General features: G+C 36.5%; 1 protein-coding gene across 1 annotated transcript; it reads right to left on the bottom strand.

Moving 5' to 3' along the window:
* Nucleotides 1-25905, bottom strand: LOC143244421 (chitin deacetylase 7-like). Its single transcript, XM_076489039.1, has 4 exons — nucleotides 25633-25905; nucleotides 19402-19620; nucleotides 8405-8738; nucleotides 1-2118 (listed from the first exon to the last, which is right to left on the bottom strand). The coding sequence occupies exons 1-4, from the start codon at nucleotides 25694-25696 to the stop codon at nucleotides 1251-1253; spliced, it is 1485 nt and encodes a 494-aa protein (XP_076345154.1). The 5' UTR covers nucleotides 25697-25905; the 3' UTR covers nucleotides 1-1250.

Raw genomic sequence — 25905 nt, 5'->3', positions numbered from 1 at the left:
AGCTTTACATAAGTTTTATTTCTCTTTTCAATTGAAAAGTCAAATAGAAATTGTACAGATTAAATCCTTCAAATAACTGAGACCCTATCATTAATACTGTCTTAGCTCACTGAATAATTCGAAAAGGTCCATGTTGCTTGACTGCTTGCAATAATATGAATATTAATACAAAAAAGCATTGACAGAAATATTTTAAGAGTTGATAAATTTTCTGATACACCCTGTTTATATACATATATAGTACAAGTCAGAATAGGCCAAAATATAACGGCAGCAGTTACTTTATAGCTTTTTATAGACAGCAATAGTTAATAATGAATAATCAGTAATTGAAAAAAGTTTATTTTAAAAATATCGTTTATATTTTTCACTGTTATGAACATACATTTAGGATATATAGCACCAACCTTTGTTTCTGTCTTGGGAAATGGATATTAACCACAGTTGATTTTGGAATTTCGTACTACCACAAATAAAAGGTAACCCCTTTCAAACTTCTCAAAGTTTAGTAACTTCAGAGTTGTTTATCTGTAAATGTGGCAGAAAAAGAGCATAACAGTAGATGTGATACTCTTCTTAAAAGTAGGCTTAGTGATAATGCAGAATTAAGGCCTAGTTATAGTTAACGTTAATAAACCTGGCTTTATAGACCCGTCAGTGAACGAGTTAAACAGTACAAGTGATACTGTTTGTTGGTCAAAATACGCTTAGATATAACGTAGAATTAAGGCCTAGTTAACGTTACCTATATGGTTACTATTGATTATGCTCTAGCAGACATAAAGTTATTGATAATTATTTATTTTTCAAAATAAATTCTGGTTCAGTAATAAGTATTTCGAAAAACTAGAGGTCCTTATATCGTTTTACCTATTAAAAAAGAAAGAGAACAAGTTAATTACCAGCATGTTAAATACAAAACACTTCCGGTACATTTTGGTTTTTCCACGTAACTTTATATTATCAACGAAAACGTTTACGACATTTAGAAATAACTACATAAAGAACGTACATAGTACGTCTGTTATGTACAAACTTTTATGTATGTATGTGATATTGGAAAACGTTGCCTTATGCGTTAGTACCACCAGGTTAACACTGCAACATAAGATTAATAAAAAGATATTAACCATAAAGAAAAAAAAATGATGAACATGAAAAAATACGAAAAAAAACACATTTAGATACGATCGAGAATCACGAAGCAGACACGGATAGGTTGTTGAGGTTTAATAACAGTCGTTGCAAGCCTATTTTTTTCTACGTTTGTTATTTTCCTCTTTTGCCTCTTCAGGTGTCAAATCGATGATCCGTTTGCCCCTGAAAGACCCCTCAAAATTTCCTACCCATGGATACCGGAAGGGGCATGACATACAGGTCTCCATGTAGCGAATATCGTTGATTACGCCACCGTTAAAAGGTAAGGCACACGTAGTGGGGATGTTGCAAGCGGGCTCGCGCTTCTCACAAGCCCAGGGGGAATAATTGGTCGTTAACTGATTGTTGGGTACTGGATTTCTCATCCAAAGCAAAGCCTGCTGCATGGTAACAAACCAAGCGTCAGGATATGTTGTTAGGATATGGTCAATAAACTTATAAAGTGCTTTAATTTTAACTTTCTCGTTGAACCAATTAACGTGGAAAAAGAGTCCCAATGGCGCTCTGTTAGATCTATAGTGACGTAAGAAGTTTTCCATAAGGAAGTTAAAAACGTCTTCTTCATAGTTGGGAAGCACACACTGATCAGCCAGGAAACACTGGCCGCCTGTACCGTCTTCCATGAACATGGTGTTTATCGGTATCTCCCACAATCCCGGAAAAGAGTGTGTTGGGCAGTTGTCTGCCATACATCTGTGGGGGATTTTGAAGTCTAGTGTGTACGGCCACACAGGCGTGTTGCTCATGGGAACGGCTAATGAAGAGTCGTACACAAACCCATAGTCGTACATCATGGACGCCATATTATTACCACCTGGTTTTAGGTAAGGAGCTCTTATTCCTAACAAGGAATCCCGGGAAACGTTGGCAAATTTGATAGCAATTTCTCGCTGACCTACCATTTCCTCAGTCCAATTTTCGTAAGAGGCTTTGGACCACCAGTCTTCGGGTTCGCGGTGGCTGGGGGAGAGAAAATATAAGAATTTATTTTAATATCCAGCTAATCTTGCTTTGCTTATAGTATGTCTTTACAAGTTTTTTTAACATTATACTTTATGTCTGTATGAGACAGAATGTTTAAAGTGAACTAATCCATTTACGAGACTAATTAAAATTACAATATAACGCAAGCTCGTTAATAAGTTTAATGCAGAGTTTAACAGTACAGTTTCAAGGATTAATATTTAATTTTGGTTACCAAACATTAGTAAGTACTTGTAAACCAGATGTACTTCTGAAGGTACCCCGAAAGTGTTCTGTTTCGAGTAAATAAGACCAAAATCAAATATAACAGTTTTACTTCTATCTTTTCAAGCTCATATGTCATGCTGTGTTGTGGCCTACATAGTGCATAATTCTTCTTGATTCGTTGCACGAGCACGTTTTACTGACGTCACGACAGTACAAATTGCAACTTTAAGCATCACTTATGTCGCTTTATTTTAGTGTCTGCTGTATGACGTTTTATTTATTTTAACGTTATTACATGTCGACTTTTTAAGTGAGTAGTTTTGTATCTCGAAATTACCAAAGTGTTATTGGTATCAATGTGTCACGAGTGCAGCAGCGATCTGGTCTTTAGCTCTTTTTGTGTCAGTGTAACATCGAAATGATATGCAGCACAAGTTTGTCCACTGAAAGAATATTGATTTATTCGATATTTTTTTTAATGAGTAGTGATATTTACCCAGAAATAGAACGCGATCATAGATGCATACCCAAAATGTTATCACCCTTGTACGCGGCTGTTACATATTTTTGGTCAATCTCCTTGCTGATCAAACCGGATCTAACAAATGCGTGCTATAGAGTCACTAGTTAGGAAAACAATAATAATAAGCACATGATTTACTAGAATGTGAGAAGAGAGTTTCCAGGACATAACAACCGGCACCGTAATTATTGCCCGCTGTATTTTGATATAACTGTTATGGATGTCAGTTTGGTTTCGTTTGAATTTCGCCCAAACTTACACGAGGACTATCTGCGCTATCCTTCACTAATGTAGCAGTTTAAGACTAGAGAGAAGGCAGTTAGTGCTCACCACCCACCTCAACTCTTGGACTACTCTTTTACCAGCAAATAGTTGAATTGACCGTACCATTATTACGTCCCTACGGCTGAAATGGCGAGCATATTTGGTGTGACAGGGATTCGAACTCGTGACCTTCAGATTACGAGTCTAGCACCCTAACCACATGGCCATACCGGGCCCGGCATTCTGATCTAAGGCGCGTGTATTAAAACTCGCGATAATACAAATAAAACTTTTCCACATCTTTAAAACAGTTCATTTCGTCCTAATCCATTTCGTAAACATTTTATTTAGGTGAATTGTGTTTTTAAAGGGAGGGTCCACAGAATTACAACACGGCACTTTATTGTTGGTCTGGTTCTAAATCCAAGAGAAAGAAGTTTAGTTACGTGACACTGTTCACGTGCTTGTAACATCTCGAGAACCATTACAAACATCTTTTGCAAGGTTCAAACCAGAAGTTTCCAGGTGGGACAGTGATAACTTTACGGACTTACAATTCTAAAATTCTGGGTTAATCTCCCTGTGGTGGACACAGCAGATAACCCAATGTGTCTTTGTCCCCGCCCTCTAAAGTAAAGAAACGAATCAGATCAGAAAATTGATGACTAATAATATAATATTTTGCTAGTGTCAAGGTTCTGTGTGCTGTTTGTGAACTTACTTCGGAAGACCGTCTCTATTTTCTTTTCATAGTCAAAATTTGATTTTCTTTGCTGGGTTTAAGAAACGAAAGTTTATAAAAAGAGAAAATGATTGGGTTGCAAATGAAACTAGTGTTCTTATAATTTATGTAAGAAAACATCGAAGAACGTAATATAATCATAACGTAATATAATCATACTTACTTCTCAATGTTTTAAAATGAACTAACAATTTTATTCTATACTAGCTGCCAAATGATCGCGGTAGTTTTCACGTTCTTTGTTTGAATCTTCTTTATTCTATCATTTTCATGCATACAATTTGAGTTACGCTTTCTTGCAGGCGTTATGGCTCCTGTTCATACCATTTGAGTTACGCTTTCTTGAAGGCGTTATGGCTCCTGTTCATACCATTTGAGTTACGCTTTCTTGCAGGCGTTATGGTTCCTGTTCATACCATTTGAGTTACTTTCTCTTGCAGGCGTTATGGTTCCTGTTCATACCATTTGAGTTACGCTTTCTTGCAGGCGTTATGGTTCCTGTTCATACCATTTGAGTTACGCTTTCTTGCAGGCGTTATGGTTCCTGTTCATACCATTTGAGTTACGCTTTCTTGCAGGCGTTATGGTTCCTGTTCATACCATTTGAGTTACGCTTTCTTGCAGGCGTTATGGTTCCTGTTCATACCATTTGAGTTACGCTTTCTTGCAGGCGTTATGGCTCCTGTTCTATTTGAAAACAATTACGTGGTCAGAGAAACAAATTCACGTAGACAAGTAAATGTAAAGTTATAATTGGCAAACTTTGCTCAATATGCAGAAACGTCTGAATGCGTGTTCACAAAGTGATAAGTGTATGGTTTGAAAGAAAGATACGTACATACTTTAAAGCTAACTAAGTAAAAAAAAACCTTTAGAAACTTTACAATAAATTACACGTGGGCTAATCGTTGTTCGTGTAAAGTATTTTGTAAATAAAACAGTAAAGTTTAAATCGAGGAATCGAAGTCAGTCATCAGGTGGTGACAATTACATCATGCGATTGTTTAGCCTACTCGTTGTATTTAAAATATTTGACTAAGAAAAAACGAATAAGACGATTCTGAATGGAAATGCCAGTATACAATCCTGACTCTTTTGGACAAAGGCCTTTCTAACAATATTAGATTTGTATCATTTGATCGAGAAATTTGCGAGAAAACTTTCGAACAGACAAACACAAGCGTATTATCTGTACAGATGTTTTACAATAATGTAGACTATATAAAACTTAATTGGTAACTTTGAGGACCATCTGGTATATATTGAAAACATCAAAACCGAATTTGAATAGCAACAAAATTGAGTCACCAGAGTAATTTCTTTGTTTGTATCTCCATCTGGCGGTATGAAAAAGAAAGTTTTTTTTTAAAGTTTATTTGTAGTTAAGTTGAAAACTACACAATGTGCTGTGACCGCCACGGTTATGAAAAAAACAGTTTTAATGTTATAAGTCTGCAAACTTACCACTGCTCCACTGAGGGCGCTTGTGTAGTTGTCATACTGTATAAAATTCATGTAGTGAAAAGACAGATACATAATTGTTTAAATATATTTTGCTACAGTTTTTTGGATGACGAATAAAAGCTTTAAAATATATTTCAAGTGCTCACGTCAAATCTGTGAAATACTTTTGTGAACGGTAAACTTATTTACTGTAAATTCATATACGATAGAAAGTTAATCGCATCACACACTGAGTAAGGCACGAGCTACCGTGTTGTTCTTTCGAGGTCTTGAGGGATGACATTATAGTTTTAACTGAGTAAAGCCCGAGCGACCGTGTTGTCCTTACGAGTTCTACATGATCAAATGTAGCGCTTCATCTCGACAGACGTACAAGGATCTTGTTACTAAGATATAACCACATTCATAAATCAGAAGTAATAAATAATTAACAAATAATGTATTGCAATTTGAAAATGCCTCACGAATATAAAAAAATAAAAATGGTGACTCACAGGTAGAAATTTAAATAAATTATTATTTGACTTTCCTTGTTATCAGTTCCGTTATTAACTTCTGCCAATTTTGTTTCGTTACTGCTATTCGTCGCTTTATTATGTTGTATAAATGAAATGCATTAAAACTGCAAAAACAGCGCCAAAGTTACGAGAAATTAGCGAGAAATCTTTCGGGCAGACAAACATAAGCGTATTATCTGTATAGATGTTTTACAATAATTTAGACTATATAAAACTTATATATGTAAAAACGGCTCGTTTGGGTTGAGAAAAGTTTTTACGGAGAGGAGTGAACAACGTTTCGACCTTCTTCGGTCATCGATTGTTCACAATTGTTCACAATATTTTACATATATATTTCTCTACAAGTGGGTTTCTCGACATCACTGATTATATAAAACTTAATTGGTAAGTTTGAGGACAATCTGGTATATTTCATGTATTTTTTTTCTTATTATCTCCTGACCTATTTTTATATTTTGAATACATTTTTTTTTTTTCTGTTTGGTGAAAAAATATTCAATCATATAAAATCGTTTGGGTTTGCTTTGGAGATTAGTTCTAAGTTTCGCGCAAAGCTGTTGGACTAGAGAGGGAAGGAAGCTAGTCAACATCACTCACCGCCAACTCTTGAGCTACTCTTTTAGCAAAGAATAGAGAGGTTGACTGCCATGTTAAGACGCCGCCATAACTGAAAGGGCGAGCATGTTCGTTGACGGAGATTTTAACCCGTGACACCCAGATTACGAGTCGATCTATGAACATCCATTATGCTAAAGAAGCAGTATGGAGAGTGGATGAAGATATTACTGGGTTTTAAATACCACATATACAGAATCATTGTTAAACATCGAAGCTACTTAATTCCAAAAATTGGTACAGATTTTACAGATAGTTTAAGGTAACTATTTAGAAATGTTAAGATAGACGAGTTTTAACCTATTCCTTTGAGTCTTCCTACCTCATTACGTGGTGGGTGTATTTTTCACCCCTTCCTCCAGTATTACAATCACTAAAAGGAATTGTAGGCCTGTGCTGTGAGAGACATCGTGAAAATATAGTCACAACCACTAGACTAGAACCTTGAATTTCAGAGAGACTTACAATCGCTTTATTTTCATTATACTAGTACATTGAGGAAGATTGTATTCCGGAATGACTTGTTCTCCTTGACCTGCTCTACGTGTTGAAATTGGCAAGTGAACATGTCGTACGATGAAGCATTCCTGGGGTAACAAGTCATTTTTTATATAACCGGTAGATACGAGAAGCTGCTAAAAGTTTCTGATGTATATTTAAAAAAAACGTTTTTTTCTAAAAACACATCAGATTTCGACTCAATAATTGAAATTTCAGTTAGTTTCTTCAATATTCGATAAAAATATGTTTACTTGTTTTCTGGAACTAGAAAGTTGTCGATATAATGTTGATGCAATTTATTCTCTTTACCGTTTCATTATAATGTTATACTTTCGGTTTTTGGCTAACAGCCATAGTTAAGCATACTTTTCTATAGAAGAACGATTTTTATTGTCAACACGTTAAAAAGCTCCTACACTGTGGTTTAGGCTTATAACCACAGTTGCGGCTACTTTTCTATAGAAAAACGATTTTTTGTTGTTAACTCATTTAAAAGTTCCTAAATTGCGGTTTAATAAGTCAGAAATTACTCTCGTCTTCAGTTTAGTAACATAACAGAAGTATACAGTTAGAGCTTAGTGACTGATTTAGGCCATTTATTAATCGCGCAATACGGTTAAAAAACAACTGGAACTTATATCCTAGCTACAATAAAGCAAAATTACTGTCATAAATCAAAAGCAATCACTAACAATCATTGTTATGCAAATCAGTCATTTGATGGTTCATTGTGTGATCCGAGGTGAAAATAATTATATAATTGACGATTTAACCAAAACTCGTAAATAAACATTTGGCAGATGTGCCTTTATTTGGTTTAAAGTTTACGAAACTTCATTTCAATATGACGTTGGATCAACAGTATGGCCATCTTGTCAATGAAGTTGCATACGTAATGCTAGTTATGGTAAAGATCTGAGATGTAATTAATCACTCCCCGGTGGTTCAGTTAAGTATGAAGGCTTAAAACGATTAAAATAGGGTTTACATACCCGAGCACGAATAGTCCATTGTGTAGTTTTGTGTGTTGTAAGTCCATCAAGTTATCGCTGATCCACCAAAGAATAATTGGTGCCGATTTAATTAATCGATAGCTAACAAACTGATATGTTATTTATATTTCTTTGTTTTAGCACAATACTTCTCACTGGGCTATCTGCGCTGTGCTCAGTGCGGGGAATCGAACCCTATATTTTAGCGTTGCAACTCCTTAAACTTATCGCTAATTCACTGGGGAGCGGGCTGCAAATGGCGTTGGATTAATTAATTGATAATTATTTGAGCGCATCACCACTCACTGGACTACCTGCGCTTTGTTCCTCACTGGAGATCGAACTCCATACTTTAGCATTGTAAGTCTGCAATATTGCTGCTGACCCATGGATTTAAGATCAAGAGATGACATACAAAACGTGTGTCAAATACCTTATAGAGTGTATTGCTATCTCGTGCCCTTCAGAGTAAAACTTCTGGACGTGGAAATAGCTGGTGTATTCGTGAGAAACAAAAAATGTCGACTTAATTGAGCACCCATTCGGATTTTCTCGGCTTTTGTTCAGAACTCGTCGGTATTTTTCATAGATGAGAGAGTTTAAACCTCCATCAAACGACATCAGTATCATCTGCGGCGTGTCTTCGGGATTCAGGTCACCGGGTATTCGAGTCCCATCAGAACTGCAGAAACAGTCGGGTAACTTACACTGAGAGAGGTCACATTTAGGAGCTTCCAAGGGATCTGGAGTTGGAGGTTCTGTCGGAACTGAAGGTCGAAATAATAATTATAATCAGTTCTCACCAATCATAAGAAATTCAAGTTTATATATTTTTGTGATTATATTAAAACAAACTGTGAGAGAGCATATTCAACTTTATTATCGAAACTTCTGGATTGAGCGAAACGCGTCGAACGCAATGGACAATATGGACACAGTGTGGTTGAGATACTATTATTATACACTCTTCTAGCGCTTAAGAACCCCCAAGGGACAGATCAAGAAAGTTAAAATATCTAATGGGCCTAACGAACAGTATAATTAATTATAACCATTATTTGCCTATGTTATGAAAGGCGTTTACGATATAACGATTGCCATTGTATCAAATGGCCTGTATAAATAATATTCCAACTTCTGATGTGTTTCTTGTATCCTAACAAGTGTGAAGATTTTTGGGTTGTTTTACCAAATTTTACGTACTTCAGAGATAACTTTTACAACAGCTATAAAGATGTGAGGATACTAGGTTGGAGACACTCTATTTAAAGAACACAGACCACAACTATAGCGATGTAAGGATGCTAGGTTGGAGACAGTCTATTTGAAGAACACAGACCACAACTACAGGGATGAAAGAATGCTAGGTTGGAGATAGTCTATTTAAAGAACACAGACTACAGCGATAACGATGTAGGGATGATAGATTGGAGATAGTCTATTTAAAGAACATAGACCACAGCTATAACGATGTAAGGATGATAGGTTGGAGATAGTCTATTTGAAGAACACAGATCACAGCTATAACGATGTAAGGATGATAGGTTGGAAATAGTCTATTTGAAGAACACAGATCACAGCTATAACGATGTAAGGATGATAGATTGGAGATAGTCTATTTAAAGAACATAGACCACAGCTATAACGATGTAAGGATGATAGGTTGGAGACAGTCTATTTGAAGAACACAGATCACAGCTATAACGATGTTAGGATGATAGGTTGGAAATAGTCTATTTGAAGAATACAAACCACAGCTATAACGATGTAAGGATGATAGGTTGGAGATAGTCTATTTAAAGAACACAGACCACAGTTATAACGATGTAAGGATGATAGGTTGGAGATAGTCTATTTAAAGTCACAGACCACAGCTATAACGATGTAAGGATGATAGGTTGGAGACAGTCTATTTGAAGAACACAGACCACAGCTATAACGATGTAAGGATGATAGGTTGGAGGTAGTCTATTTAAAGAACACAGATCGCAACTACAGGGATGTAAGTATACTAGGTTTGACGTACCCTGTTTAAGGAACACAGATACCAGGTTGAGAAACTTTTAGTTACGGTACACAAACCACAGATAAGAGAATACTAGGATGGAAATCTTTTCTTAGGGAACACAGACCATATCGTAAAAATATCGGTTGAGAAACTTCTCGTCACGGAATACGTTGGGGATTTTGTAAATTTGTTTGTTTGCTTTTTGAATTTCGCGCAGAGTTCCACGAGGGCTATATGCGCTAGCCGTCCCTAATCTAGCAGTGTAAGACTAGAGGGAAGGCAGCTAGTCGTTACCGCCCACCGTCAACTATTGGGCTACTCTTTTACCAACAAATAGTGAGATTGACCGTCGCATTATAACGCCCCCAGGCTAAGAGGACGAGCATGTTTGGTGTGACGGGGATTCGAACTCGCGACCCTCGGATTACGAGTCGAGCGCCATAACTACCTGGCCATGTCGGGTCAAAATGGTAGCAAAGTTCTCTTCAATCGATTGGTATGTGTGTTTTTTATAGCAAAGCCACAGCAGGCTATCTGCTGAGCCCACCGAGGGGAATCGAACCCCTCATTTTAGCGTTATAAATGATCTCGTGAGACACAGATCACAAATACAAGAATATTGTTAGGGTTTAAATGAGACACAGCCTACGGATATGAAAATAATTTATTTCGGGATCTCATGAGACACAGGTCAAAGATATGACAATACTTTGTTGGGGATCTCGTACGACACATACCCCAGACATAAAATTCTGTTGGGAATCAGATGAGGCACAGACCGCAGGTATGAAAATACTATTAGGGATATTGTGAGGCACGAACCACAGACATGATAATATTATTAGGGATCTCGTAAGACTCAAGTAAGATATTTAAATATTCCAAGCCATGATTTGCTTCTGAGACGTGCATAAACTCCTCATGAGTAAGTAACGAAACAGGTTTCATGTTAAGTAATGTATTCTTACTATTGTAACTTTGTTGTGTGCTTATAAAAGTATGGATTGAATAATCTCGAGTCCCTGTTTGTTTGCCATTACGGGACTAGCACCATGTTTCGTACAGTACACTGTACTTTAATTGTGGTCTGCAGGATAAAGAAACAGGTTTCGCTTGTTGGGGTCTTATCTTAATTTTTGGTTGTATTTTAAATGTTTAAATTAAAGTCTATACTTAAAGATTTAATAAGGTACGACGTTCTGGATGTCTTATATAAAAATAACTTGTGTCTTAACGTCCCCACGTGACACGAGATAATTTTAAAAGTCTAAACGAAGCTGTGTGTCCTGCGGTGGGACAGCTATAAGCCTACGGACTTGCAATGCTAAAATCCGAGGTTTGATTCCTGCAACGGACACAGCGTGTAACCTTTCGTTGCATCACTCTAAAATAAACACACACACACGAATAAATAGATGAAGCTTTGCAGTAATTTTCGAGTTGATAATATTTCGTAACCGCCATTTTGTGAGGCAATTTCTTAAATAACTAACACTCGTACTTTAGAACTGGAGTTATACAGCGTTTGGAGAAAACGCGAATTATTGATTTCAAAGTAGCTAGAGCATAGATAAAATAGAGTGGCTCCACTATCTTCACGCTTTACTTAATATAAAACATAACTACTGGTTTGTTATTTGTAAAGTGATAAATCAAGGGAATACATGTAATTTACAGTAGACTAATTATATAAACTGTATATTGTATATAAATTGTATACTGTTTTTATAATTAGTCGACTGTAAATTACATGTATTCCCCTGATTTATCACTTTACAAATAACAAACCAGTAGGTGTATTTTATGTTAAGTAAAGCGTGAAGATAGTGGGGCCACTCAATTTTATCTATGTTTTTCTCACCAATTTTTACAGGAACAAGCTAGTAAACTTACCACTGAATAACTGGATAATAGTTATATATAGCAATATCTAATATATTCTAAGAAAGGCACTATTACCACTTATTAGTTGCAGGTCTGAGCTAATGGAAGAAACAATAAAACAATACATTCCATTTCGAACAATGTTTGTGATATTAACAACCATAAATACCACAATTATCAGTTACTTTGTTTGTTTACAGGTGCTTCAGCTTTCACGAGGTACACTCGCGAGTAGGGCCGGCATGGCCAAGCGTGTTAAGGCGTGCGACTCGTAATCTGAGGGTCGCGGGTTCGCATTCCCGTCGCGCCAAACATGCTCGCCCTTTCAGCCGTGGAGGCGTTATAATGTGCGGTCAATCCCACTATTCGTTGGTAAAAGAGTAGCCCAAGAGTTGGCGGTGGGTGGTGATGATTAGCTGCCTTCCCTCTAGTCTTACACTGCTAAATTACGGACGGCTAGCACAGATAGCCCTCGAGTAGCTTTGTGCGAAATTCAAAAACAAACAAACACTCGTATTATTATGACTTGTAGTATGGAAACTCTGAGGGTTATTTTGTGGTCACCAAACGAGAGAACTGTCCCACCATTTTATTACTTTGTGTTGTCCCTATCTTGCTTGCTCTTACATGACATTTTAGCAGTTTCTGGTCTTCCTGATAAGAGAAGGGATGGAATCTCACCCCATTTCAAGCACTTTGCCTAAACAATTGTTTCGAAATCATGTAGTAATACCCATTACCTGGTACCTATTGTAATAATTTGGATCGCTATTGGCAAACAAAAACTATCCTACTGAGATAGATACAGTTAATTAAAAATAATTAAACAACAAAACAGGAGTAAATGTAATAAAATAAAATGAAACAAGATAATTAAAAATTACACCATTCTTTTATATTTTCAACGTGTTTGATTAACTTTAACTGCGAACGAATGCAGCGCCACACGTCGAATGGTCAGAAACAAGAAGCATATTCAGATGCAATAAGAATGTTTACATTACTTGAATAAACTATTTACAGATAAGACAAACATGACATGAGCATAAGGTTTATGTAGTTGTAGAGGGGAGGAAAAACCTGCCTGGAACTAACTTGTTCATCCAACGTGTTAGAAGTTTGTTTTGAAAGACGTAGCTTTAACATAATTTCAATAGAACTTTATTAGCTAGCTTAAAGTGGAATATTTTTCTCTTTAGCCCTATTTCACCTTCTATTAATTACCTAACTTGTTAGTCAAATCACTATACTGTGTACAATGTTATATTAACCTGTATTATTGAATATATTGGTTAATATATTGTTAATAATATTACTATAGTGTATAAAACGTGATGTTAACCTGTATTATTGAAGACATCAATTAATATATTGTTAGTTACATTGCTATAGTGTGGGTAATATAGTATTAACCTGTATTATTCAAATTATCAGTTAATTTATTATTATTTACATATCCATAATATCTACATTGTGTTGTTGACCTATATTATTGTTTTTCTGTAGTGTTAAATCAGGAGGTAAGTGAACCTAGCTACAAAACTCATATTAGAGCTTGACCCAAGTTACCGTCTTCCCAGCGGCTAAGCAATAAATCTAAAGACTTATAACGCTGAAAAAAAGGTTTCGAAACCCATATTGGGCGCTGCACAGATAGTCAGGCCATCGTATAGCTTTGCGCTTAACAACAAACAATTAAAGTTGTACGGATAAAAAGGTGTTAAATACATACAGTTGTTAGATCTGTAAAGAATGGTCCGACATGGCCAGATGGTTAGAGTGCTCGACTAGTAATTTGAGGTTCTTGAGTTCGATTCCCATTTATTCCGAACATTCTTGCCCTTTCAGCTGTGGGGGCATTATAATGTGACGATCAATCCCACTATTCGTTGGTAAAAGAGTAGCTCAAGAGTTGGAGGTGGGCGTGACTAGCTGCCTTCCCTCTAGTCTTATACCTCTAATTTAGAGACGGCTAGCGCAGATAGTCCTAGTGTAGCTTTACGCGAAATTTAAAAATTAACAAACCATAATGCCCCCCCGCTAGTACAGCGGTAAGTCTACGGATTTACAACGCTAAAATCAGGGGTTCAATTCCCCTCGGTGGACTTAGCAGATAGACCGACGTGGCTTTGCTATAAGGAAAAACACACACACACCAAATATCAAAAACAAACGACTATTATTATTGTAGTTTATATTACTGCTGGAAGACAACGCCATCTTTTTATTTTTTACCATTATCAGTAGATATACACATAATACTTTTTTATCCGTTATTTATTGAATATTTGTTCGTTTTGTTTACTTCATGTAGTTTTTCGGTTATTTTAAAAACATCACAAGTATAATGAATATATATATATATATATATTAATAACTCGTGCCACAACTAGCCTACTATTAGGAACAAAAACGGTGTACTTCCGCACAACAGACAAGTTTAGTGTCATGACACCATGAGCACAGGCGTGACCTACTGCACGAGAGCCGGGGGCATGGCTCCTATTACCGTCAAATATATTTAGTGAGCATTGCCACTCTACGCCGTAAAACGTGAAGCATTATCACGGTAAACATAGCCGTTAAAAAAGCATGGTGAAAAATTTTGGTTTGAACAATAACGTTCTCACAAAATAATCACTGAAGACATCAGAGTATGGATGGTAACCCTATATTAACATACTTGTTTTGTTCGTTTTGTCACGGTCCACACAAGGACACTTTTACCTAAACTGAAGGACATGGACGATACGTGTACAAAAATATAGTAAAAACAAATACGTGATTTTAGCCTACAACGCAGAAATAATTATGAAAACGTAGTGGACTCAGTGGAAACTTTGTTTTTGCCAAATTGCATACTAATTGGGATTTACTAAGTCTATTTACAACCCATCACGTGCTACCAGCCAAATGAGGAAAGTGAATTCCAACTAGTAAAAGAGACGGACGCTAACCTTCAACGTATGGATGTTTTGTTTCTTTTACTTTTGACAGTATTTTGCCTTGAACGTAGATTAACCAATCATCGAGCTCAGCGTCTCATACCGAATGTCTAGTAAAGATCCTAACTACACCGCTGCTAAACAACTGTTGGAATTACGTTTCTTATTGGACAGGAGGAGGCGTTGTTGTTAGCGCGTCTGGTTTTTGAATCCGGGAGTTAACGGTGTGAGTTTTGGTTTGTTTGTTTGTTTGTTTGCTTTGAATTTCTCGCAAAGCTACACGAGGGCTATCTGCGCTAGCCGTCCCTAATTTAGCACTGTAAGACTAAAGAAAAGGCAGCTAGTCATTATCACCCACCTCCAACTCTTGGGCTACTCTCTTACTGACGAATAATGGGATTGATTGTCACTTATAACGCCCCCACGGCTGAAAGGGCGAGCATGTTTGGTGTGATGTGGATTCGAACCCACGAACCTCAGATTACGAGTCGGGTGCCTTAACCACCTGGCCATGCTGAGCCATGAGTTTTGGTGCCATAAAAAATACTTTACTCTTCGTAGACGTGGATGTGTTTTAGTCGGGGTGTTGAATTTTTATTATTCATTCAGACACGATTAACCTAAGAGTCAGCAGTGCGGGCTGTTGACTGTCTGACTTAAAATTTATCAGTTCGATATTAGGAACGACTATGCGCAAATGGTCTTTTATGACCACCAAGTGTCATAAAAATTCCACCTTTTCTGGCTGAGTTATAGAGTGTGTCAAATCGGTCCTCATTTTAAAAGGTATAGATTTTGTTTCCGTGACGTTGCTATGAGCTTGGAACTCCAAAAACTAATAACTTCCAAGTTGGGTCATATTCCAAATTTATACCAACTTTCGTCCAAATCTATTCAGCCGTTTTCAAGAAATCTTACTGGCAAACATACAGATGCAGTGGTGATAGCATAACCTCTGTCCAGTTTTGTGGCAGCGGCAATAAAGCATGATCATGGAGAGTTTGTTTTTTTGTTTGTTTTCGAATTTCGCACAAAGCTACTCGAGGGCTATCTGTGCTAGCCGTCCCTGGTTTAGCAGTGTAAGACTAGAGGGAAGGCAGCTAGTCATCACCACCCACCGCCAACTCTTGGGCTACTCTTTTACCAACGAATAGTGGGATTGACCGTAACTTTATAACGCCCCCACGGCTGAAAGGGCGAGCATGTTTGGCGCGACGGGGATGTGAACCCGCGACCCTCGGATTACGAGTCGCACGCCTTAACGCGCTTGGCCATGCCGAGCCACGAGGGTAGAAGAAGCAAGAACTTAAACTAAAGACTGGAAGCGATTTGTCCAGTTTTGTAAGATAAACATGTATACCACTTGAGAGTTATTTCACATAATAATTAGTTTTTATTTTTTTAGTAAATACTAGTTTTCATTTACAGAACATTTATTGCCATTTATTTATTTAGTTGGTTTATTTGCTCAAGATTTCACGCAAAGCTACACGAGGGCTATCTGCGCTAGCCGTCCCTAATTTAGCAGTGTAAGACTAGAGGGAAGGCAGCTAGTCATCATCACCCACAGCCAAATCTTGGGCTACTTTTTATACCAACGAATAGTAGGATTGACCGTCACATTATAACGCCCCTACGGCCGAAAAGGTGAGTGTGTTTGGTGTGACGGGGACTCGAACCCGTGATCCTTAGATTACGAGTCGAGTATCTCAATCATCTGGCCATGCCGCGCCTCTGCTCGATTGTAGGTTTGAGTGTATTTCACCTTATTTTTGCATTTGAACTTTCAGGAATTCTTTAGATATTTGAGGAGCCGTTATGAAAGTGTCCGTACTATGCAAGCGGTTCTTTCCTCTTTTTTTTTCTAATCATCCATACTTATAAATTTTGTGGAGTGTTATCAAAATAATTAAATTTGATAAAACTGAGAGAAGCATTTTGGTAATCGGATGAATGTTTCATTAACATTTAGTAGTATTTTAATTTCCTACATTGTTATGTTCTGTAGATAAATTAATATTTCAGTTATTTATTTGTGAGATATACCTGTGATTGGATTCAGAAGCGCAGACAAAAAACATAAATGTTGCCCAGAAAATTATAAACAAGCAAAGAGTTGAGCTTCACACAACTCTAGCTTCGGCATGATGGCTCCGAGTTTTTCAAGCACAAGCTTTTAGCTCACAACTCCATTATCTTTTGAACGATTTGAGATGTAATTTCAGTTGTGGACTCAGGAAGCCAAATCCTTTCGATTGATCTATTTGACCGTGACAAAGGTCTTGTATATTAATTTAGTCTAATCTTGCCTAAAAGAATTTTAATTTAAGGTGTGACTGTGGAGATACTTACGAGTAATAAAATTAAATCGAGTAGACGCGCGCTACCGTCTGTTATTGCTGGCACACAAAAATATAACTGATAAAAAAGTTAAAAAAAGTATTGCACATTAATTTACTCTAATCCTTCCTAAAACATTTCAAGTGTCGCGGCTATTGAAGATTCACTCATGTTATTGTGACGAGTCAATCAGGTAGGCGCTAAACAAAAGTGTAGATTACGTTATGACTAGATACGTGCATAAATATTCATTGGAACGTCTTGGAAAATTCTAGTCTCACGTGTTTACTAAAAACATTTTTGTTTACATGTCGTTAAAGCTAAGAATGTGAAATTTCTTTTAGTGGTTCTCAGCATACAAACTAGGTCATCAGAAAGTTTCCACTTTTTTGGTAAGAATTTCATGAATTTATGTGCTAGTTAATGTGGTAGTTAAGGCATCATCAACCGAGGACCTACACATGACCATTTGAACTCTTACTGGAAGTGTGGAAACAGTTTTTACGTTCAACACTAATGGACACATAACTTCACCAGTAACTTATCAACTCGGTGGGTAATTAAAATAACGCGTAACAAATTGAGTCAGATTTTTTTGTTCTCAGCAAACACCCCCTTCTCCTCCCCAAGGGGCTCACTTGCAAATCTCAAGGCTTATAACGCGAAAAACCGGTTTCTTATAACCGCGATGAGCAGCCACAGATAACCAACCCGTTGTGGAATTTTGTGCTTAAAAGTGGTGGATTCAATATGGTCACTATATACATCTTTTTTTTGAAACACTTTATAGACGTCAACTGAAATTTTACAAAAAAAAATCTTTGTTTTAGCCTTGTGAACTAACGACAAAAGGACTTTTATTTAGAGGAATGTTATATTGATTAGTCCCTGGGTATTCTCCAGAAGAAATAGAAACCGAGACAAAATGGAACTATTTATGACAAAACCAATGAAGTGAAACATGCAGCAAATGTTAACTTGGGTTCGAACCTAAGCTGTAATTAAAATCACGTCTTCGTTATTAAAAAAATATTTCGTTTGGGGTAACTATTCTTTTTTTTTTAATTTGCTGTAAGAACCACTTATGCGGTGGTTTGAATCCAGCTGGATTAACAATAAGTTTACAGACTTAAACGGTAAAGTCCAGAGTTAGATTCACTGCGATGAACAGCTCCAGGGAGTCCATTTTGTATCTTTTCCCCAAAATAACAACTAAAGTCTTAGTTCGTGATATAAGTTACTGGTTTACTGTAAGGTGATAACAAGCGTTCATGTGGAGAAAGTTCCTTAAATACAGGAACTTGGGTTTGAATCCAATTTCGTTTAAGTTTTTATTCCGGATGTGGGCTCAGTGCAGCACAGTGGTTAAAGTGCCAAACTGTAAATCCGAGGTGTATGGTTTGCATTCCGTTACTACCAAAAAACAAATCGCGATCCGCATTTTAGGGTTGTGATATTTGTTTGTAATTTAGCACAAAGCTGCACAATGGGCTATCTGTACTTTGTCCACAACGAGTATCGAAACTCATTTTCTAGCGTTATGAATCCATTAAAAGAGTGTCAGGCAAATTCCACTATCTGATTAGAACAGTCCATTCCGATACGGTGGTTGGTGTTAAATGGTTGTCTTCCTTCTAGTTTATCATTTCGAAATTAGGGCCGACTAGCGCAGATACTCCTGAGTTGTTTTGCGCAAAATTTAACAAACAATTGCAACATTTCGAATATTGTGGTTAAATAAATTCCTGTGGAAAACATTTTCCACTTCGTTTAAATACTGACAAATAGCAAATTGAATAAGCTTCGTGCTTATAAAAATGACTTAACGCGTAGCTATTCTAGAAACCGAACTTGAACAAATAATAATGAATATAATATTAATAAATAACTTTACACTTCTAAGCATGAAAGGAAATTAATATTTCTAACATTATTTTCATTTTGATATTTAACGGTGAGAAAAGCAACATAATAACGAGTTTTATCAAAAACTACAAGATATGACATTTTTTTCTTATTATTGGAAAGCAGTTACGAAGGCTAACCCTAATTTAAGGCTTAGAGATCTGATAGATTCTGTTGTACTATAAAACATGATTATGTCAAGGTTTATCTTGAAAGCAGTTGAGCATTTATTATAGCTTTTACGTCCAGTTTCAAATTATCCATTCAGCGCCACCTATAAATATACATTGTACTAATTACATTAATCTGTAACAAATATTAAATACAACAATAAAACGCATCACCTACTTATCTCCACTGGACCGCATGTTAGGTGCTTCGACTTAAACATACAAAATTTGTTGATGTCGTCAAAATATAGTGACGGTGGACATGCTAGACTAAACGGATATCCACCCGCACAAGTGTAAAATCGACGACAGGTGGTAGGATCAGCAAAAAGTCCATCTGGCGCAGGGCATTCGAATTCTTCTTCTCTTTTATGTCTACTCAGTGGTGTGGAGGAAACTGAAATTTAACAACAATAAAAGTTTGGTATCGTACAGACATACCATCCATATAGACACTCCAAACTTTGACATAACATAATTTAAGTTTTAATTAAAAGTGAGCAGTATAGTTTTTCTATTAAAATCCATTAATTCGCACAAAGTAGAAAGCGAATCAGGTAAATCTTGTATCTTTCATTCTACATTACTTATTTTCATACATCGTGTCTCTGTGTGAATCTTACATCTTTTACCCAAAACTTTATTTCCATACGTCGTGTTGTTTTCTGTGTGAATCTTGCATCTTTTTCCCAAGACTTTATTTCTATACGTCATGTTGTTTTGTGTGTGAATCCTGCATCTTTCACCCTAGGTTATTTATTTTCATACATTGTGTTATTTTCTGTGTGAATCCTGCATCTTTCACCCTAGGTTATTTATTTTCATACATTGTGTTTCTCTGTGTGAGTCTTGCATTTTTCACTCTAGGTTATTTATTTTCATAGATCGTGTTTCTCTGTGTGAATCTTACATCTTTTACCCAAAACTTTATTTCCATGCGTCGTGTTGTTTTCTGTGTGAATCTTGCATCTTTTTCCCAAGACTTTATTTCTATACGTCATGTTGTTTTGTGTGTGAATACTGCATCTTTCACTCTAGGTTATTTATTTTCATACATTGTGTTTCTCTGTGTGAATCTTGCATCTTTCACTCTAGGTTATTTATTTTCATACATTGTGTTATTTTCTGTGTGAATCCTGCATCTTTCACTCTAGGTTATTTATTTTCATACATTGTGTTTCTCTGTGTGAATCTTGCATCTTTCACTCTAGGTTATTTATTTTCATACATTGTGTTATTTTCTGTGTGAATCCTGCATCTTTCACTCTAGGTTATTTATTTTCATACATTGTGTTTCTCTGTGTGAATCTTGCATCTTTCACTCTAGGTTATTTATTTTCATACATTGTGTTATTTTCTGTGTGAATCCTGCATCTTTCACTCTAGGTTATTTATTTTCATACATTGTGTTTCTCTGTGTGAATCTTGCATCTTTCACTCTAGGTTATTTATTTTCATAGATCATGTTTCTTTGTGTGAATCTTACATCTTTTACCCAAAACTTTATTTCCATACGTCGTGTTATTTTCTGTGTGAATCTGGCATCTTTTACTCAAGGCTTTATTTCCATACGTCGTGTTGTTTTCTGTGTGAATCTTATATCTTTTACCTAACACTATTTATTTTCACGCTTCATGTTTTTTTTTTTGTCTGATTACAACAAGTTACTACATAGTGACCTAAACAATCACGTTACAAATGTACCACCAACTCCTGCGGTTTGCCAGCTAACCTCTGAACTAATAAGCCCGTCATGTGACAACGGGGAGAGCTACACGTTTATGTTTCATATAATCCTTGGTTCGTCTTGAGTACTGGGGCGTTACCTACTTTGTAACACATCTGTCTACCTCTCTCTGGAACTTATATACCCTGAACTTTAATTTATATATGTAAAAAATACTTGTAATGTTTCGTAAGTTCGACATACTAACACACTAAGCTTATGACAGCCATAATTACGAGACAACGTGCGTGTTAAAAAGTATTTACACATCTTACAAATGGAGGACACGTTATAAATAATGATGCTCGACCCATGTGTATTCTACATTGAAATTACGGCGTTGATGGAAAATTTCTAAGGTTCACACATTCACATTGAACTTCCTTTTAAATGATAAAGGTAATAATATAGTAAATACCTTTGAAACCTGGGAAATATAACATGATACTAACCTAACATCCAACTGCAATGCCCTCTACAATCCCGTACCCCTTTATATTGTCGTTCCTAAGACATGCCCGGCAACGGTCATTTGCAAACTCTCTCTTTCTTAACCTGAAGATGACCTATGAAGGTCGAAACGTTGTTTTCTCCTTATCAATAAAAGGTGTTAATATCCATACCAGCCGTTCTGAGATGTATGCTACTAACAGCTTGGACATGATAAAACTGTGTAGAATGGACGACAACTGCCTGTTGTGGAGACACAAGTGTAGAAGACGGCGTGTAGAGGACCCGAAGACGAAAAGCGGAAGACTTTCGAAACGTCGTCCTCTAAACTTGTGTCTCCACACATGCAGTTGCCGTCCAACTACAAAGTTCCATCATGAATACTCTGCCTAAACAATCTATCAAAGCTAAGACATGTTTTCAAGGTAAGTTTTTCCAGACATAGCTGCTAACATAGCTCTTAGTAACGAGAAAGACAAAAACTAAGACATGTTTTCAAGGTAAGTTTCTCCAGACATAGCTGCTAACATAGCTCTTAGTAACGAGAAAGACAAAAACTAAGACATGTTTTCAAGGTAAGTTTCTCCAGACATAGCTGCTAACATAGCTCTTAGTAACGAGAAAGACAAAAACTAAGACATGTTTTCAAGGTAAGTTTCTCCAGACATAGCTGCTAACATAGCTCTTAGTAACGAGAAAGGCAAAAACTAAGACATGTTTTCAAGGTAAGTTTCTCCAGACATAGCTGCTAACATAGCTCTTAGTAACGAAAAGACAAAAACATTTTGGGTACTTAAGATGTCGCCTAATAATTATTTATCTGTTATTTCCTTACTGGGAACACAAATCAATTAAGAAGTTTAATAAGTAACGAGTTTAACAGTATTTGTATATAAATGTAATATGTGCGTGCAGTCGCTTAATTCGTTTGTCTTGGATGAATCAGCAGAAATTAACAATAAGTTAGGAAGACGAGTAAAGACCCGCCCAGACCTTTCCATTGGTTGAGTTTGATGGTCCTGCCCTTTTAGAGTCATATAATATAAGAATCAAGTTATGTTCAACTATACGTGGCATTGAAATAATCTAAAACTATACAGATTTACTGAAGGTCTTGTCTGATTATGTAAGTATGGAACCTACACGTCTTTATGTTAGGCAGGATTCGTTTGTTTTGAGTTTCGCGCAAAGCTACACGAGGGCTATCCGTGCTAGCCCTCCTTAATTTAGCAGAGTAAGACTAGAGGGAAGCTAACTAGTCACCACCACCCACCTTCAACTCTTGAGCTACTCTTTTACCAACGAATAGTAGGACTAACCGTCAAGTTATAACGCCTCCACGGCTGAAAGGACATGTTTGGTGAAACGGCGATTCGAACTCGCGACCCTCAGATTACGAGTCGAATACCTTAACCGCTTGGCCATGCCGGGCACGGATCTATTTGTTAAAGACGTTTTATTTCTCATCGCAGTAAATAAATCATAACTTTATAGTTCAAATGATATGTAGTTAGCTTAACTGTCATACTTTTTTTTATAGCTATTCAACTGTATGTAATATCCGAAAATTGATAGTTTATGAAAATATTTCTAATGGGCCTGATGGTTAAGACGATTGACTGGCAATCTGTGGGTTAAAGGTTCGCATCCAGCCATTCAACGTGTTCGTACTTTCAGTCATGTAAGTGAATCTCAATATTCGTTAGTGAACAATAGCCCAAGAGTTTGCGGTGGGTGGTGTTGACTGGTCGGCTTTTCTGTAGCCAATCACTATGATTCTCTTTTAGGAATGGCTAGCGCAGATAGTCTTCTTGTAAGTTTACACGAAACTCAACAAACAATGAAAATCTCTGCCAGTATTATATTGGTTGTTTCCCTCTTTTCGTCATGCATACAGTAACTTAACTGTTTACCAGCCTGTTAGCGTGTTCTACAATAACAAATATGGCCCAGCATGGCTAGGTGTATTAAGGCATTCGACTTGTAATCAGAGGGTCGCGCGTTCGATTTCCCGTCATACAAACATGCTCGTCTTTCCAGCCGTTGGCAAAAGAGTAGCCCAAGAGTTAGCGGTGGGCGGTGATGGCTAGCTGCCTTCCCTCTAGTCTTACACTGCTAAATTAGGGACGGCTAGCGCAGATGGCCATCGTGTAGCTTTGCGCGAAATTCAGAAACAAACAATAACAAACACCAGATAAGCTGTTAACATTTCTATTAGCTTAACTGTAAGCCTAGTAGAAATCATTTATATTTTGTAACATTTTCTGAAAGATTCTTCATTCCTGTGTCCCAAAAACATATGAACTGAATTACTCTAGCAAAACACACACAAAAAAACAACAAAAATATAATATTAGCTTATGAGCTAAACGAACAAAAGTATGGGTTGACGATAGCGGATATAGATGGCGCTTTTTCATCACAAATCAAATATCCGTTTATCAACAGTAGTATGCTGCTCTTCCAGACGGACAGCAGTAAGTTTACGGATTTACAGTCCAGGGTTTAATTCTCCGTGGTGGACAACGCGCAGATAGCCCATTTTGTAGCTTTGCGCTAAAAGAACAACACTAACATCAAACGTTCATCTAGCTTTATTACTGGTTCATGGAATACTGTAAAACCTAAATAACTTATGTCATTGACCTACTAACTTGATTATAATATCATTTCACGCAGAACGCTTAACACAAGCGTACAGTTTAGAACTGTTATAGGGTGGGTATAAGTCCTGAGTATGAAGATGTTTTTTAAAATCCTTAACCCACTTTTATCAAACCCATTCTTCGTCCTACAAAACCTACCTGAACGTATTTGTTTTTGTTTTCCAACTCATAATTGTGTTCCCATCCAAAGAATATAGTTCGACGTGGGTTAAGCCTAAAATGCACTCCTAATACAGAAGTGGAGATTGAAAACAGTGGGTTAAAAAAGCTCAAATCAGCTGCGATGGCTAATTGTTAAGTGAGTAATCAACGAATTATGGAACCAGGCATACTGCGGCTGCCCAACAACCAATAAAGCGCCGCGCAATTCATTATTCTAGCCACGCACATTCTCAATGATGGTGAGGAGTCTTAACACATTGATGGCCTTATTGACCCTGATAGTCGATAGGCCTAAAACCCAAATAACCACTTGGTAGCATTACAAAGTACCTAATGATTTAATGAAATAAAAACTGGTAAACGCTCACATCCGTACATTGCCTAGATAGTGGTACACGTGAAAAACTTTATTGCGCAAATTGATTAAAAAAATTATAGGGAACATTACTGGCGAGAATAAAAACACAATCCCTCAGTGTTGACTTATATTATGTTCTAAGAGTTAACTGAAAATGTTATATTAATGCTAAGATAACATAAAAAACCTGAACAAATACCGAAAAATCAGAGTATCTCATGAGCTTAGTTTTTCAGTCATAATTTTATCAACTACACGTTTAGCCTACAGCATTAGAAATCGTGGTAAAACAAAATCAGATCCTAGTTTTAAGATCATAATAAACTTGAAACGAGAATATTATAATTTAAAAATAATCTGCATTGAAACCTAATTACAATCATGTTTGTTAGGATCACAAATCTGATTGATTTAAGTTTCAACACTGAAAATGTTTTACACTGAGCACTTGGTTATCAGCTACAGTAAGCTAATAAGTTTTATACATTAGGCTTAGCTTATTTGTTTGTAGTTAAGCATAAAACTACAGATAGGGCTACCTGTTCTCTGTCCAAAACGGATATCAAAACTCGGTTTCTAGCAGTGTAACTCCATACACATATCGCCGTGCTACTGGAGTGCTAGGCTTAGCAAAGAGCAGAAGAAACACTTAAGTGTTAGGCTTAGCAAAAAAGCGGGAAAAAAATGTTTAAACATCAGGCTTAGAAAAATAACAAAAACAAGTAGAACAAATGCTTAATTATTAAATTCGATTAAGTGTTAATGTAAGAGTGAACAGTAAGTATTTTATATTATTTGATATCTCTGCAAAAATTTAAGTCAAGTATAAAATAAAGTGGTTAATACCGTCTCATTAAATTTACTAAAGACTTTACTATAACAAATAATTTTGTTAGCCCTACTTTACTATAACAAGCCGTTTTGTTAGTGCTATGCTAAATATAACAAACCATTTTGCTATAACAAGGCATTTTGTTAGCGCTTTGTTAATAAAACAACTCATTTTGCTAGCGCCATGTTAATATGACAAGATGTTACAAAACTTACCCCAGTTCAACACCACACATAGTATCACATATCGTCGAAACGAACTTATCCTTATTTCCTTCATTTCACCTATTTGTTTATTTTTTCGAGGGGGGGGATAGAATAAAAAAAAACACCTTGTTACTTAAAGTTGGAGCTAAAACAGGTCGCCACGAACGATAAGTTAAGTTTAAATATAGGTAATTGTTTGATAGGCGGTTTGTGTTTATTTCTACACCTCCGCTACGCGAACACTATCTCAAAGAGCACGAAGTTGTTTATGGATATCTAGGA

This window comes from Tachypleus tridentatus, chromosome 2, assembly GCF_004210375.1.
Source record: "Tachypleus tridentatus isolate NWPU-2018 chromosome 2, ASM421037v1, whole genome shotgun sequence".
NCBI classification, from domain to species: domain Eukaryota; kingdom Metazoa; phylum Arthropoda; class Merostomata; order Xiphosura; family Limulidae; genus Tachypleus; species Tachypleus tridentatus.
The sequence above is the reverse complement of the archived record's forward strand: the minus strand, read 5'-3'. Positions and strand labels throughout refer to the sequence as shown.